Source organism: Pseudophryne corroboree, chromosome 1, assembly GCF_028390025.1.
Source record: "Pseudophryne corroboree isolate aPseCor3 chromosome 1, aPseCor3.hap2, whole genome shotgun sequence".
NCBI classification, from domain to species: Eukaryota; Metazoa; Chordata; class Amphibia; order Anura; family Myobatrachidae; genus Pseudophryne; species Pseudophryne corroboree.
Genome location: NC_086444.1, coordinates 303,227,462 through 303,241,052, shown reverse-complemented (window position 1 = coordinate 303,241,052; position 13,591 = coordinate 303,227,462). Strand labels below are relative to the sequence as shown.

Here is a 13,591-nt window from a genome sequence, read left to right as displayed (position 1 = left end):
TTTTTATTTTACAGTGAGACCTGCTGGCAACAGGCTCACTGCATCGAGGGAATAAGGGGAGAAGAAGCGAACCTACCTGCTTGCAGCTAGCTTGGGCTTCTTAGGCTACTGGACACCATTAGCTCCAGAGGGATCGACCGCATGGAACTGGCCTTGGTGTTCGTTTCCGGAGCCGCGCCGCCGTCCCCCTTACAGAGCCAGAAGCAAGAAGAGGTCCGGAAAATCGTCGGCAGAAGACATCAGTCTTCACCAAGGTAGCGCACAGCACTGCAGCTGTGCGCCATTGCTCCTCATGCACACTTCACACTCCGGTCACTGAGGGTGCAGGGCGCTGGGGGGGGGCGCCCTGAGCAGCAATAAAAACACCTTGGCTGGCAAATATATCACAATATATAGCCCCAGAGGCTATATATGTGATAAATACCCCTGCCAGAATCCATAAAAAAGCGGGAGAAAAGTCAGCGAAAAAGGGGCGGAGCTATCTCCCTCAGCACACTGGCGCCATTTTCTCTTCACAGTGCAGCTGGAAGACAGCTCCCCAGGCTCTCCCCTGTAGTTTGCAGGCTCAAAGGGTTAAAAAGAGAGGGGGGGCACTAAATTTAGGCGCAATATTGTATATACAAGCAGCTATTGGGAAAAATTCACTCAATATAGTGTTAATCCCTAAATTATATAGCGCTCTGGTGTGTGCTGGCATACTCTCTCTCTGTCTCCCCAAAGGGCTGTGTGGGGTCCTGTCCTCAGTCAGAGCATTCCCTGTGTGTGTGCGGTGTGTCGGTACGGCTGTGTCGACACGTTTGATGAGGAGGCTTATGTGATGGCAGAGCAGATGCCGATAAATGTGATGTCGCCCCCTGTGGGGCCGACACCAGAGTGGATGGATAGGTGGAAGGTATAAACCGACAGTGTCAACTCCTTACATAAAAGGCTGGATGACGTGACAGCTATGGGACAGCCGGCTTCTCAGCCCGCGCCTGCCCAGGCGTCTCAAAGGCCATCAGGGGCTCAAAAACGCCCGCTCCCTCAGATGGCAGACACAGATGTCGACACGGAGTCTGACTTCAGTGTCGACGAGGTTGAGACATATACACAATCCACTAGGAACATCCGTTACATGATCCCGGCAATAAAAAAATGTTACACATTTCTGACATTAACCCAAGTACCACTAAAAAAGGGTTTTATGTTTGGGGAGAAAAAGCAGGCAGTGTTTTGTTCCCCCATCAAATGAGTGAATGAAGTGTGAAAAAGCGTGGGTTCCCCCGATAAGAAACTGGTAATTTCTAAAAAGTTACTGATGGCGTACCCTTTCCCGCCAGAGGATAAGTTACGCTGGGAGATATCCCCTAGGGTGGAGAAGGCGCTCACACGTTTGTCAAAAAAGGTGGCACTGCCGTCTTAGGATACAGCCACTTTGAAGGTACCTGCTGATAAAAAGCAGGAGGCTATCCTGAAGTCTGTATTTACACACTCAGGTACTAGACTGAGACCTGCAGATAGTGCTGCTGCAGCGTGGTCTGTAACCCTGTCAAACAGGGATACTATTTTGCGAACATAAGACGTCGTCTTATATATGAGGGATGCACAGAGGGATATTTTGCCGGCTGGCATCCAGAATTAATGCAATGTCCATTCTGTCAGGAGGGTATTAGAGACCCGACACTGGACAGGTGATGCTGACTTTAAAAGGCACATAGAGCCTTATAAAGGTGAGGAATTGTTTGGGGATGGTCTCTGGGACCTCGTATCCACAGCAACAGCTGGGAAGAAATTTTTTTACCTCAGGTTTCCTCACAGCCTAAGAAAGCACTGTCTTATCAGGTACAGTCCTTTCGGCTTCAGAAAAGCAAGCGGGTCAAAGGCGCTTCCTTTCTGCACAGAGACGAGGGAAGAGGGAAAAAGCTGCACCAGTCAGCCAGTTCCCAGAATCAAAATTCTTCCCCCGCTTCCTCTGAGTCCACCGCATGACGCGGGGCTCCACAGGCGTAGCCAGGTACGGTGGTGGGCCGCTTCAAAAATTTCAGCGATCAGTGGGCTCGCTCACAGGTGGATCCCTGGATCCTTCAAGTAGTATCTCAGGGGTACAAGCTGGAATTCGAGGCGTCTCCCCTCCGCCGTTTCCTCAAATCTGCCTTGCCGACAACTCCCTCAGGCAGGGAGGCTGTGCTAGAGGCAATTCACAAGCTGTATTCCCAGCAGGTGATAGTCAAGGTGCCCCTACTTCAACAAGGACGGGGTTACTATTCCACACTGTTTGTGGTACCGAAACCGGACAGTTCGGTGAGACCCATTTTAAATTTGAAATCCTTGAACACATACATAAAAAAATTCAAGTTCAAGATGGAATCGCTCAGGGCGGTTATTGCAAGCCTGGAGGAGGGGGGTTGCATGGTATCCCTGGACATCAAGGATGCTTACCTACATGTCCCCATTTACCATCCTCACCAGGAGTACCTCAGATTTGTGGTACAGGATTGCCATTACCAATTCCAAACACTGCCGTTTGGACTGTCCACGGCACCGTGGGTCTTTACCAAGGTAATGGCAGAAATGATGATACTCCTTCGAAAAAAGGGAGTTTTAATTTTCCCGTACTTGGACGATCTCCTTATAAAGGCGAGGTCCAAGGAGCAGTTGTTGGTCGGAGTAGCACTATCTCGGGAAGTGCTACAACAGCACGGATGGATTCTATACATTCCAAAGTCACAGCTGGTTCCTACCACACGCCTACTGTTCCTGGGGATGGTTCTGGACACAGAACAGAAAAAAGTGTTTCTCCCACAGGAGAAAGCCAAGGAGCTGTCATCTCTAGTCAGAGACCTCCTGAAACCAAAACAGGTATCGGTGCATCACTGCACACGAGTCCTGGGAAAAATGGTAGCTTCTTACGAAGCAAAATTCCTTTTGGCAGGTTCCATGCAAGAACCTTTCAGTGGGACCTCTTGGACAAGTGGTCGGGATCGCATCTTCAGATGCATCGGCTGATACCCTGGTCCTTGGAGACAGGGTTATCTCTACTGTGGTGGCTGCAGATTGCTCATCTTCAAGAGGGCCGCAGATTCGGCATACAGGACTGGGTCCTGGTAACCACGGATGCCAGCCTTCGAGGCTGGGGGGCAGTCACACAGGGAAAAAATTTCCAAGGACTTTGGTCAAGTCAGGAGTCGTCCCTACACATAAATATTCTGGAACTGAGGGCCATTTACAATGCCCTAAGTCTGGCAAGGCCTCTGCTTCAAAACCAGCCGGTACTGATCCAATCAGACAACATCACGGCAGTCGCCCTTGTAAACCGACAGGGCGGCACAAGAAGCAGGATGGCGATGGCAGAAGCCACAAGGATTCTCTGATGGGCGGAGAATCACGTCTTAGCACTGTCAGCAGTGTTCATTCCGGGAGTGGACAACTGGGAAGCAGACTTCCTCAGCAGACACGACCTACACCCGGGAGAGTGGGGACTTCATCCAGAAGTCTTCCAACTGTTGGTAAACCTTTGGGAAAGGTCACAGGTGGACATGATGGCGTCCCGCCTAAACAAAAAACTAGATATTGCGCCAGGTCAAGGGACCCTCAGGCAATAGCTGTGGACGCTCTAGTGACACCGTGGGTGTACCAGTCGGTTTATGTATTCCCTCCTCTGCCTCTCATACCAAAGGTACTGAGAATAATAAGAAAACGAGGAGTAAGAACGATACTCGTGGTTCCGGATGGGCCAAGAAGAGCTTGGTACCCAGAACTTCAAGAAATGATATCAGAGGACCCATGGCCTCTACCGCTCAGACAGGATCTGCTACAGCAGGGGCCCTGTCTGTTCCAAGACTTACCGCGGCTGCGTTTGACGGCATGGCGGTTGAATTCCGGATCCTAAAGGAAAAAGGCATTCCGGAGGAAGTCATTCCTACGCTGATAAAAGCCAGGAAAGAAGTAACCGCAAACCATTATCACCGTATTTGGCGAAAATATGTTGCGTGGTGTGAGGCCAGGAAGGCCCCAACAGAGGAATTTCAGCTGGGTCGTTTTCTGCACTTCCTACAGTCAGGAGTGACTATGGGCCTAAACTTGGGTTCCATTAAGATCCAGATTTCGGCTCTGTCGATTTTCTTCCAGAAAGAACTGGCTTCACTGCCTGGAGTTCAGACATTTGTAAAGGGAGTGCTACATATTCAGCCCCCTTTTGTGCCTCCTGTGGCACCTTGGGATCTCAACGTGGTGTTGAGTTTCCTAAAATCACATTGGTTTGAGCCACTTAAAACTGTGGATTTGAAATATCTCACGTGGAAAGTGGTCATGTTATTGGCCTTGGCTTCGGCCAGGCGTGTGTCAGTATTGGCGGCTTTGTCATGTAAAAGCCCTTATCTGATTTTCCATATGGATAGGGCAGAATTGAGGACTCGTCCCCAGTTTCTCCCTAAGGTGGTATCAGCTTTTCACTTAAACCAACCTATTGTAGTGCCTGCGGCTACTAGGGACTTGGAAGATTCCAAGTTACTGGACGTAGTCAGGGCCTTAAAAATTTATAGTTCCAGGACGGCTGGAGTCAGGAAAACTGACTCGCTTTTTATCCTGTAGGCACCCAACAAAATAGGTGCTCCTGCTTCTAAGCAGACTATTGCTCGCTGAATTTGTAGCACTATTCAGCTGGAGCATTCTGCGGCTGGATTGCCGCATCCTAAATCAGTAAAAGCCCATTCCACGAGGAAAGTGGGCTCATCTTGGGCGGCTGCCCGAGGGGTCTCGGCTTTATAGCTTTGCCGAGCTGCAACTTGGTCAGGGGCAAACACGTTTGCAAAATTCTACAAATTTGATACCCTGGCTGAGGAGGACCTTGAGTTCTCTCATTCGGTGCTGCAGAGTCATCCGCACTCTCCCGCCCGTTTGGGAGCTTTGGTATAATCCCCATGGTCCTTACGGAGTTCCCAGCATCCACTAGGACGTCAGAGAAAATAAGAATTTACTCACCGGTAATTCTATTTCACGTAGTCCGTAGTGGATGCTGGGCGCCCATCCCAAGTGCGGATTGTCTGCAATACTTGTATGTAGTTATTGCCTAACTAAGGGTTATTGTTGAGCCATCTGTTGAGAGGCTCAGTTATATTTCATACTGTTAACTGGGTATAGTATCACAAGTTATATGGTGTGATTGGTGTGGCTGGTATGAGTCTTACCGGGGATTCCAAATCCTTCCTTATTGTGTCAGCTCTTCCGGGCACAGTATCCTAACTGAGGCTTGGAGGAGGGTCATAGTGGGAGGAGCCAGTGCACACCAGGTAGTCTAAAAGCTTTCTTTTGGTTGTGCCCAGTCTCCTGCGGAGCCGCTATTCCCCATGGTCCTTACGGAGTTCCCAGCATCCACTACGGACTACGAGAAATAGATTTACCGGTGAGTAAAATCTTATTTTAATCTCCAGTAGGTTGCCTATGTCTGCTCATGAGCCACTTTAATTTTCCATTTTCCATCAAGCTACCGAATGTCTTTCGATATGTTTATTAACTGTTATTTAGTATTTTGTCAACCATTATTTTTACTGCTATCCTATATCCTTAATAAAGCTTTACAATTTATAAAAACAAACAAACCTGAACTGTAAAGGCCCGTACACACTGGTCGATATATCGGCCGTTCTCTTGAACGGCCGATACATCGCGGGACCGTCTGCCAGTGTGTACGGGCGATACGTCTGTGAACTCTGTCGTTCACAGACGTATCGCGTCGGCTGCGCAGCACAGCCGACGGCCAATATATCTAACGATATATTGGCGCGTCGCTGTGTGTATACGGGGCGGACGTCCGACCACCCGTACACATGCTGCTGCGGCCGGCGGTGATTTACAGGTGAACTGGGCGGGCGGCCGCCCAGTTCATGACGTCAGTCCCCCGACGGATCGGGCAGTGTGTATGCACAGCACACTGCCCGATCCGTACATAGATATATCTGCAGATCAATTGATCTGCAGATATATCTACTAGTGTGTACCCACCTTAAAAGTGAAGTGTAGGAAACTCTAGCCAACAAGCTTTGTATGGGCCAGTGTGCAGCCCATAATTGGACTCCAGTGTAACATATTATAAAATACAAAACAGTATTCATTATTTTTAGTCTGTACTTGCTATGTAATCGTAACTGTACTATGTCATACATGTAATATTCTTTACATTATTTTTGTCTTTGTAGCATTCTGTTGACATTCGTGAGGAAATGCCTGATCAAACAGCCAAGAGAATGTTGAGCATTCTTGCTATCCTGAAATACAAACCTGCAGGAAATTCAGGAGACATGTAGGTACCAGTAAACATAGACATATGCATGTTGGCCTGTGAAGGATTAGCTTTCCTTTAATAGACGTTTTGTATTGCAGTTCTAGTGGTCAAGCTTACAGCAGTGTCTTTCTTTAGTGAATTCAGCGACTTCTGACAGTTGTGTATGCACTGTCCTTCCAAATGCCATCAATGTGTGAAAATACATATTACAGACCGGCATCACTCTGAAGAATCTTCTACTTTGCAGCACACAATTAATATTGTAATTATCACCAGCAACATCTACTATTGTACCATATACTGCAAACATTGAAAAACAACTTAACACGGCATTGGTTTATGACTGATTTCAGTATTATTATTACCAGTATATAGCGCACACATATTCCACAGCGCTTTACAGAGAATATTTTGCTCATTCACATCAGTCTGTATAGACTGCCATATATTTTATAGTCTTATATCTATTGATTTGATTTGATTTTATTATCCCCAGTGATAGCTATGCCACCTTACAGTGCAAATCATTCCTATGAGAACCATTGTGAAAACTGTGATGTATGAGTAGCAGTTAAATATAGCTCACTCTATTAGAGAGTGTATCCAATGGTAGGGGGGTATTTAAAAATCTAAACAACTCTTATGATCTCCACTTTTCTGGTATCTGTAACTTTGATCAAAATACCCATTAAATCCATTATTCAAAACTGGATAAATATGATGTCACAGGGGATGAACTGTGCAGGGCGAGTGCAGCCTGGATTGGTGTTGGCAATGGGAGTTGTTTGCAGTATGATTAGCAATGTGGGAGGTTCTCTGTGTAGTGAGCCCTCATGGGCCTGATGCAGAGATGGGCGCAGTTCATACAGCTGCTGCATCTATGGACCCAGCTGCTGTATGATAATGGGCTAATGTCGCAGGATGTGTCTTGTATAAATAGACGTCTCCTGCCGGCTTCTCTGATCCGCTGCTGCATCCGTAGACACATCATCTGATCATCAGCGTAAACATCGGCCATCTGAGTAACCCCCAGGTATGTTTGCATGCTGCTGGGCCAATGAAGCAGCCATTGCCCTCGGCACACCCAGAAAATGGGGCCTACAGGCCACCATTTTCTGGAAGCAGTGTAAGCCCCTTCCCCAGCCCCCAAACAGCCACTGCAATCATGCTGCCGCTTAGGGGACATTGTAACCATTGTCACAGAAAGTGATGCGCGGTCTGGATCTTGTGCAAGCGCAGATCTACAACCATCAGAGATGTACACAAACCATGTATTAGGCCATGTTTTCTGTACAGTGGTGGTTCTGATGGATTGCTCCTGTGGACAACCTGCTAATACAAAACAGTGCCACTGGGCAGATGGGCAGTCTAAAGCAATACAATGTCTTGTTACATGGCATCCTGTTTGCTTTTAATCTTGTTGTTCATGTCGGCAAGCTCCGGTGTTTTTGTAAGTAAGCAAGCCTGAATTTATAGTGGTAGGCAAGCACGCATACCTCAGTGCCAAGCATTTAAAAGTTATCTGCACGTTGTATTGATGTGACATTGGTGCAGGAAGATTGTAGGGTCTCACCTTTGTATAAAAAACTTCAATTTTTTTATAACTATTTTTTAAATTTTGGGGTAAAGAGTACTTAACATTTAGTGATCGTGATGACTTGCATCACCATCACACATATAGCTAACTGATAAAGGGAGGTCGTTTAGAAATAAAAACATTTTAAGGTTGCTCTATAGAGATTGGTAACCAGAGCCATGGGTGGCAAATTGGGCAGAACTTTCTATATAAGAGGCAATAGTGAGAGGCACATCTCGTACAAAGGCCATTGCACCCCAACTATTCCTCCCTGTTGCCAATGTGTCTCCACAGCAACATTTGTTATTACCATTACTGTATATAAAGCAATTAGTTATCATTGTTTCAGAAAACATTTTATTACCCAGTTATAAGAGTACATAGGCTGGCTATATGGCGAACCTGAAGAAAAAAGATTTTATAACTTCACCTTGCATTTTCCACAATAGAAGCTTGTAATGTTTGAAGTGTAATTCTCTGACCTATATGACTTTCTGTAAAAGAAAAGAAACTGCAGTATGCATAAGGAGACAAAGATTTAGTATCATATAGGAAGTCATCTCTAACTTGTCATTTCCTTTCACTGATGCCTTAGAGATTTACATCAATAGCTATCAGAAGTAGTAGTGATATTCTGAGTCCCATATTTATTTTGTTGTGTTCATGGCTGCCAACAGAAATTGTGGGGCTCGTGACTGAGAAGAGGCATGGCCCATGGCCCCCCACGCTACCTTATCCATTCCACTGCGAGCTCCACCCTCTATGTGCTATCACAAATTTGTTTTATTTCACCAATATATGCATATTCGCTGTATTTACACATTCTGAAAACTCTATATACAATTTACCTACCAAACAATATATAGATTTGTTTTGCTTTGAAAAAGTCTACAGATCACATTGGTTTGCAAATCAGAACCATTCTAGTACTGGGAACAGCAATTCTTTATTGTCTTTATATTTGTAACGGAAAATGTCTACAGTAGAGGTGGTGTCTGGGCACCTGTAAACCCCACCTATGCGATTAAGGGGGTCATTCCGAGCTGATCGCACGCTGCCGAATTTTGCTGCGCTGCGATCAGGTCTCTACTGCGCATGCGTATGCACCGCGCACTGCGCACGCGCATCGTACGGGTACAATGCGTAACGTTGCTGAGCTATGGATTTAACGAAGAATCCATACGCACAGCCGATCGCAAGAAGATTAACAGAAAGAGGGCATTTATGGGTGTCAACTGACCATTTTCTTGGAGTGGTAGGGAAAACACAGGCGTGTCTGGGCGTGGCCCCAGGGCGCCATTTAGAGTAAATGTTCCCACCCTGGAGCTGCATCTCTCTCTCTCCCTCACTCCCTGTCAGCGTTTGGGCGCCATTGGGACAAGCTGAGCTGATCCTGGGACTGTTTGGGCAAATCCTCCTCTGTAAAGCCGCCTGCATGTCAGCGTTGTGCATTTTACAGGACACTTAAGTATTCTACATGTCTGCTGACAGTGTTAGTTAAGAAACAGTGCATTTAGTCAGGGTTATTTAGTACAAGTACCCTGTGACATATATACAGTCTTTACTGTGCATTGATATATCTATTGAGTGTATAGCTATACTTCGTATTACTCTGTATTGCTAGTCTAGTGCAGTTTTTTTAAATCATAAAGTTTTTATTTATAGAACAATCGATAATAACATACAAGAAACATGCATACGATCAGAGTAGAGCGTGAGAGAACAAGAAAATACAAAAATTTCCTAACATGACGCTCTGAATCCTAACTAAAATCAAACATTTATAAATTAAATTGTGGGTGAAGGAGAACCATATGTATAAAAAAAAAAAAATTGGTAATAGACAGAACACATATATAGAACAAAAAAAAAGAGAAGTAAAGAAAAGAGGGGATACGAGAAAAATTACTTGCTAGAGCCAGCTAGTGGAACACCTGGGACAGTTTAAAGAGAAGAGAGAAAAAAAATTATAAGAGAAATATAAGGAGGAGAGAAAACGTGGGGAAGAAAGAAGAGGAGGGAGGAGTAGGGGAGTAGGACAGGAAGAGCGAAAGGGAAATAGAAAGGAAAAGAGCATAGAGGAGAGAGCAAGCCGGGTGTGAAGGGGGGGAAGGCGAGAGAGGAGGTATCAGCGGAGGCCTGGTAGATTCATTTGGAATTCAGAGGACCAGGTTTTCCATATATCATGAAATTTATCCACGGTGTTGTTCAGCATAGATGAAAGATGTTCCATCCATCCACAAACCACATCCATCCACAAACCAGATACGGTTTACAAGTTCCTGACGCGTGGGAGGAGAGATTTGTTTCCAAGATTTAGCAATTTGAAGCTTAGCAGCACAAGAGATATGAAGTACCAATTTGTTTTCGGATCTAGATAGTTGACAGGCTGGAGCACACAAAAGAAGCACCTTGGGTGAGAGTGAGGGGCAAAAGGGAATAATAAGAATTTACTTACCGATAATTCTATTTCTCGGAGTCCGTAGTGGATGCTGGGGTTCCTGAAAGGACCATGGGGAATAGCGGCTCCGCAGGAGACAGGGCACAAAAGTAAAGCTTTTACAGGTCAGGTGGTGTGTACTGGCTCCTCCCCCTATGACCCTCCTCCAGACTCCAGTTAGGTACTGTGCCCGGACGAGCGTACACAATAAGGGAGGATTTTGAATCCCGGGTAAGACTCATACCAGCCACACCAATCACACCGTACAACTTGTGATCTAAACCCAGTTAACAGTATGATAACAGAGGAGCCTCTGAAAGATGGCTTCCTAAACAATAACCCGAATTAGTTAACAATAACTATGTACAAGTATTGCAGATAATCCGCACTTGGGATGGGCGCCCAGCATCCACTACGGACTCCGAGAAATAGAATTATCGGTAAGTAAATTCTTATTTTCTCTATCGTCCTAAGTGGATGCTGGGGTTCCTGAAAGGACCATGGGGATTATACCAAAGCTCCCAAACGGGCGGGAGAGTGCGGATGACTCTGCAGCACCGAATGAGAGAACTCCAGGTCCTCCTTTGCCAGGGTATCAAATTTGTAAAAATTTACAAACGTGTTCTCCCCTGACCACGTAGCTGCTCGGCAGAGTAGTAATGCCGAGACCCCTCGGGCAGCCGCCCAAGATGAGCCCACCTTCCTTGCGGAATGGGCCTTAACAGATTTAGGCTGTGGCAGGCCTGCCACAGAATGTACAAGTTGAATTTTGTTACAAATCCAACGAGCAATCGACTGCTTAGAAGCAGGTGCACCCAACTTGTTGGGTGCATACAGTATAAACAGCGAGTCAGATTTTCTGACTCCAGCCGTCCTTTAAATGTATTTTTTTTTTTTTTTTTTTAAGGCTCTGACAACGTCCAACAACTTGGAGTCCTTCAAGTCGTCTGTAGCCGCAGGCACTACAATAGGCTGGTTCAGGTGAAACGCTGATACCACCTTAGGGAGAAAATGCGGACGCGTCCGCAGCTCTGCCCTATGTCGAATGGAAAATTAAATAAGGGCTTTTATAAAACAAAGCCGCCAGTTCAGATACTCTCCCGGCCGAAGCCAGGGCCAGTAACATAGTCACTTTCCATGTGAGATATTTCAAATCCACCTTCTTTAGTGGTTCAAACCAATTTGATTTGAGGAAATCTAAAACTACATTTAGATCCCACGGTGCCACCTTAGGCACCACAGGAGGCTGTATATGCAGTACTCCTTTGATAAAAATCTGGACCTCAGGGACTGAGGCCAATTCTTTTTGGAAGAATATTGATAGGGCCGAAATTTGAACCTTAATAGATCCCAATTTGAGACCCATAGACAATCCTGATTGCAGGAAATGTAGGAAAACGACCCAGTTGAAATTCCTCCATCGGAGCACTCCGCTGCTCGCACCACGCAACATATTTTCGCCAAATACGGCGATAATGCTTCGCGGTGACTTCCTTCCTTGCCTTTATCAAGGTAGGAATGACTTCTTCTGGAATGCCTTTTCCTTTTAGGATCTGGCATTCAAAACGCCATGCCGTCAAACGCAGCCGCGGTAAGTCTTGAAAAAGACAAGTACCCTGCTGAAGCAGGTCCCTTCTCAGAAGTAGAGGCCACGGATCGTCCGTGACCATCTCTTGAAGTTCCGGGTACCAAGTCCTTCTTGGCCAATCCGGAGCCACTAGTCTTACTCCACTTTGCCGTATAATCCTCAATACCTTTGGTATGAGAGGCAGAGGAGGAAACACATATACCGACTGGTACACCCAAGGTGTTACCAGCGCGTCCACAGCTATTGCCTGCGGATCTCTTGACCTGGCGCAATACCTGTCCAGTGTTTTGTTGAGGCGAGACGCCATCATGTCCACCATTGGTTTTACCCAACGGTTTAATAGCATGTGGAAAACTTCTGGATGAAGTCTCCACTCTCCCGGGTGAAGGTCGTGTCTGCTGAGGAAGTCTGCTTCCCAGTTGTCCACGCCCGGGATGAATACTGCTGACAGTGCTATCACGTGATTCTCCGCCCAGCGAAGGATCCTGGCAGCTTCTGCCATTGCCCTCCTGCTTCTTGTGCCGCCCTGTCTGTTTACATGGGCGACTGCCGTGATGTTGTCCGACTGGATCAACACCGGTCTTCCTTGAAGCAGAGGTTCCGCCTGGCTTAGAGCATTGTAGAATGCTCTTAGTTCCAGAATGCTTATGTGAAGAGACTTTTTCAGGCTCGACCACACTCCCTGGAAATTTCTTCCCTGTGTGACTGCTCCCCAGCCTCTCTGGCTGGCACCCGTGGTCACCAGGATCCAATCCTGCATGCCGAATCTGCGGCCCTCCAATAGATGAGCCTCCTGCAACCACCACAGAAGGGATACCCTTGTCCTCGGCGACAGGGTTATCCGCAGGTGCATCTGAAGATGCGACCCTGACCATTTGTCCAACAGATCCCTTTGCATGGAATCTGCCGAAAGGGATTGCTTCGTAAGAAGCTACCATTTTTTCCCAGGACTCTTGTGCATTGATGTACAGACACCTTTCCTGGTTTTAGGAGGTTCCTGACCAGGTCAGATAACTCCTTGGCTTTTTCTTCGGGAAGAAAAACCTTTTCTGAACTGTGTCCAGAATCATCCCCAGGAACAGCAGACGAGTTGTCGGCATTAATTGGGATTTTGGAATATTCAGAATCCATCCGTGCTGCTTTAGCACCTCTTGAGATAGTGCTAAACCCATCTCTAGCTGTTCTCTGGACCTTGCCCTTATTAGGAGATCGTCCAAGTATGGGATAATTAATACGCCTTTTCTTCGAAGAAGAAATATTATCTCGGCCATTACGTTTGTAAAGACCCGAGGTGCCGTGGACAAACCAAACGGCAGCGTCTGAAACTGATAGTGACAGTTTTGTACAACGAACCTGAGGTACCCCTGGTGTGAGGGGTAATTGGAACGTGGAGATATGCATCCTTGATGTCCAAGGATACCATAAAGTCCCCTTCTTCCAGGTTCGCTATCACTGCTCTGAGTGACTCCATCTTGAACTTGAACTTCTTTATGTACAGGTTCAAGGACTTCAGATTTAGAATAGGCCTTACCGAGCCATCCGGCTTCGGTACCACAAAAAGAGTGGAATAATACCCCTTCCCTTGTTGTAGAAGAGGTACCTTGACTATCACCTGCTGAGAATACAGCTTGTGAATGGCTTCCAAAACCGTCTCCCTTTCTGAGGGGGACGTTGGTAAAGCAGACTTCAGGAAACGGCGAGGTGGCTCTGTCTCTAATTTCAACCTGT

General features: G+C 46.5%; 1 protein-coding gene across 1 annotated transcript in view; it reads left to right on the top strand.

Annotated features, from left to right (window-relative positions):
* IFT81 (intraflagellar transport 81) overlaps positions 1-13,591 on the top strand; it is a 452,264-nt gene that overhangs the window by 47,728 nt on the left and 390,945 nt on the right. Inside the window, exon 3 of the mRNA XM_063964420.1 lies at positions 6,174-6,277. Within this exon, the coding sequence (XP_063820490.1) occupies positions 6,174-6,277 (104 nt within the window). The remainder of the gene's footprint in view (positions 1-6,173; positions 6,278-13,591) is intronic.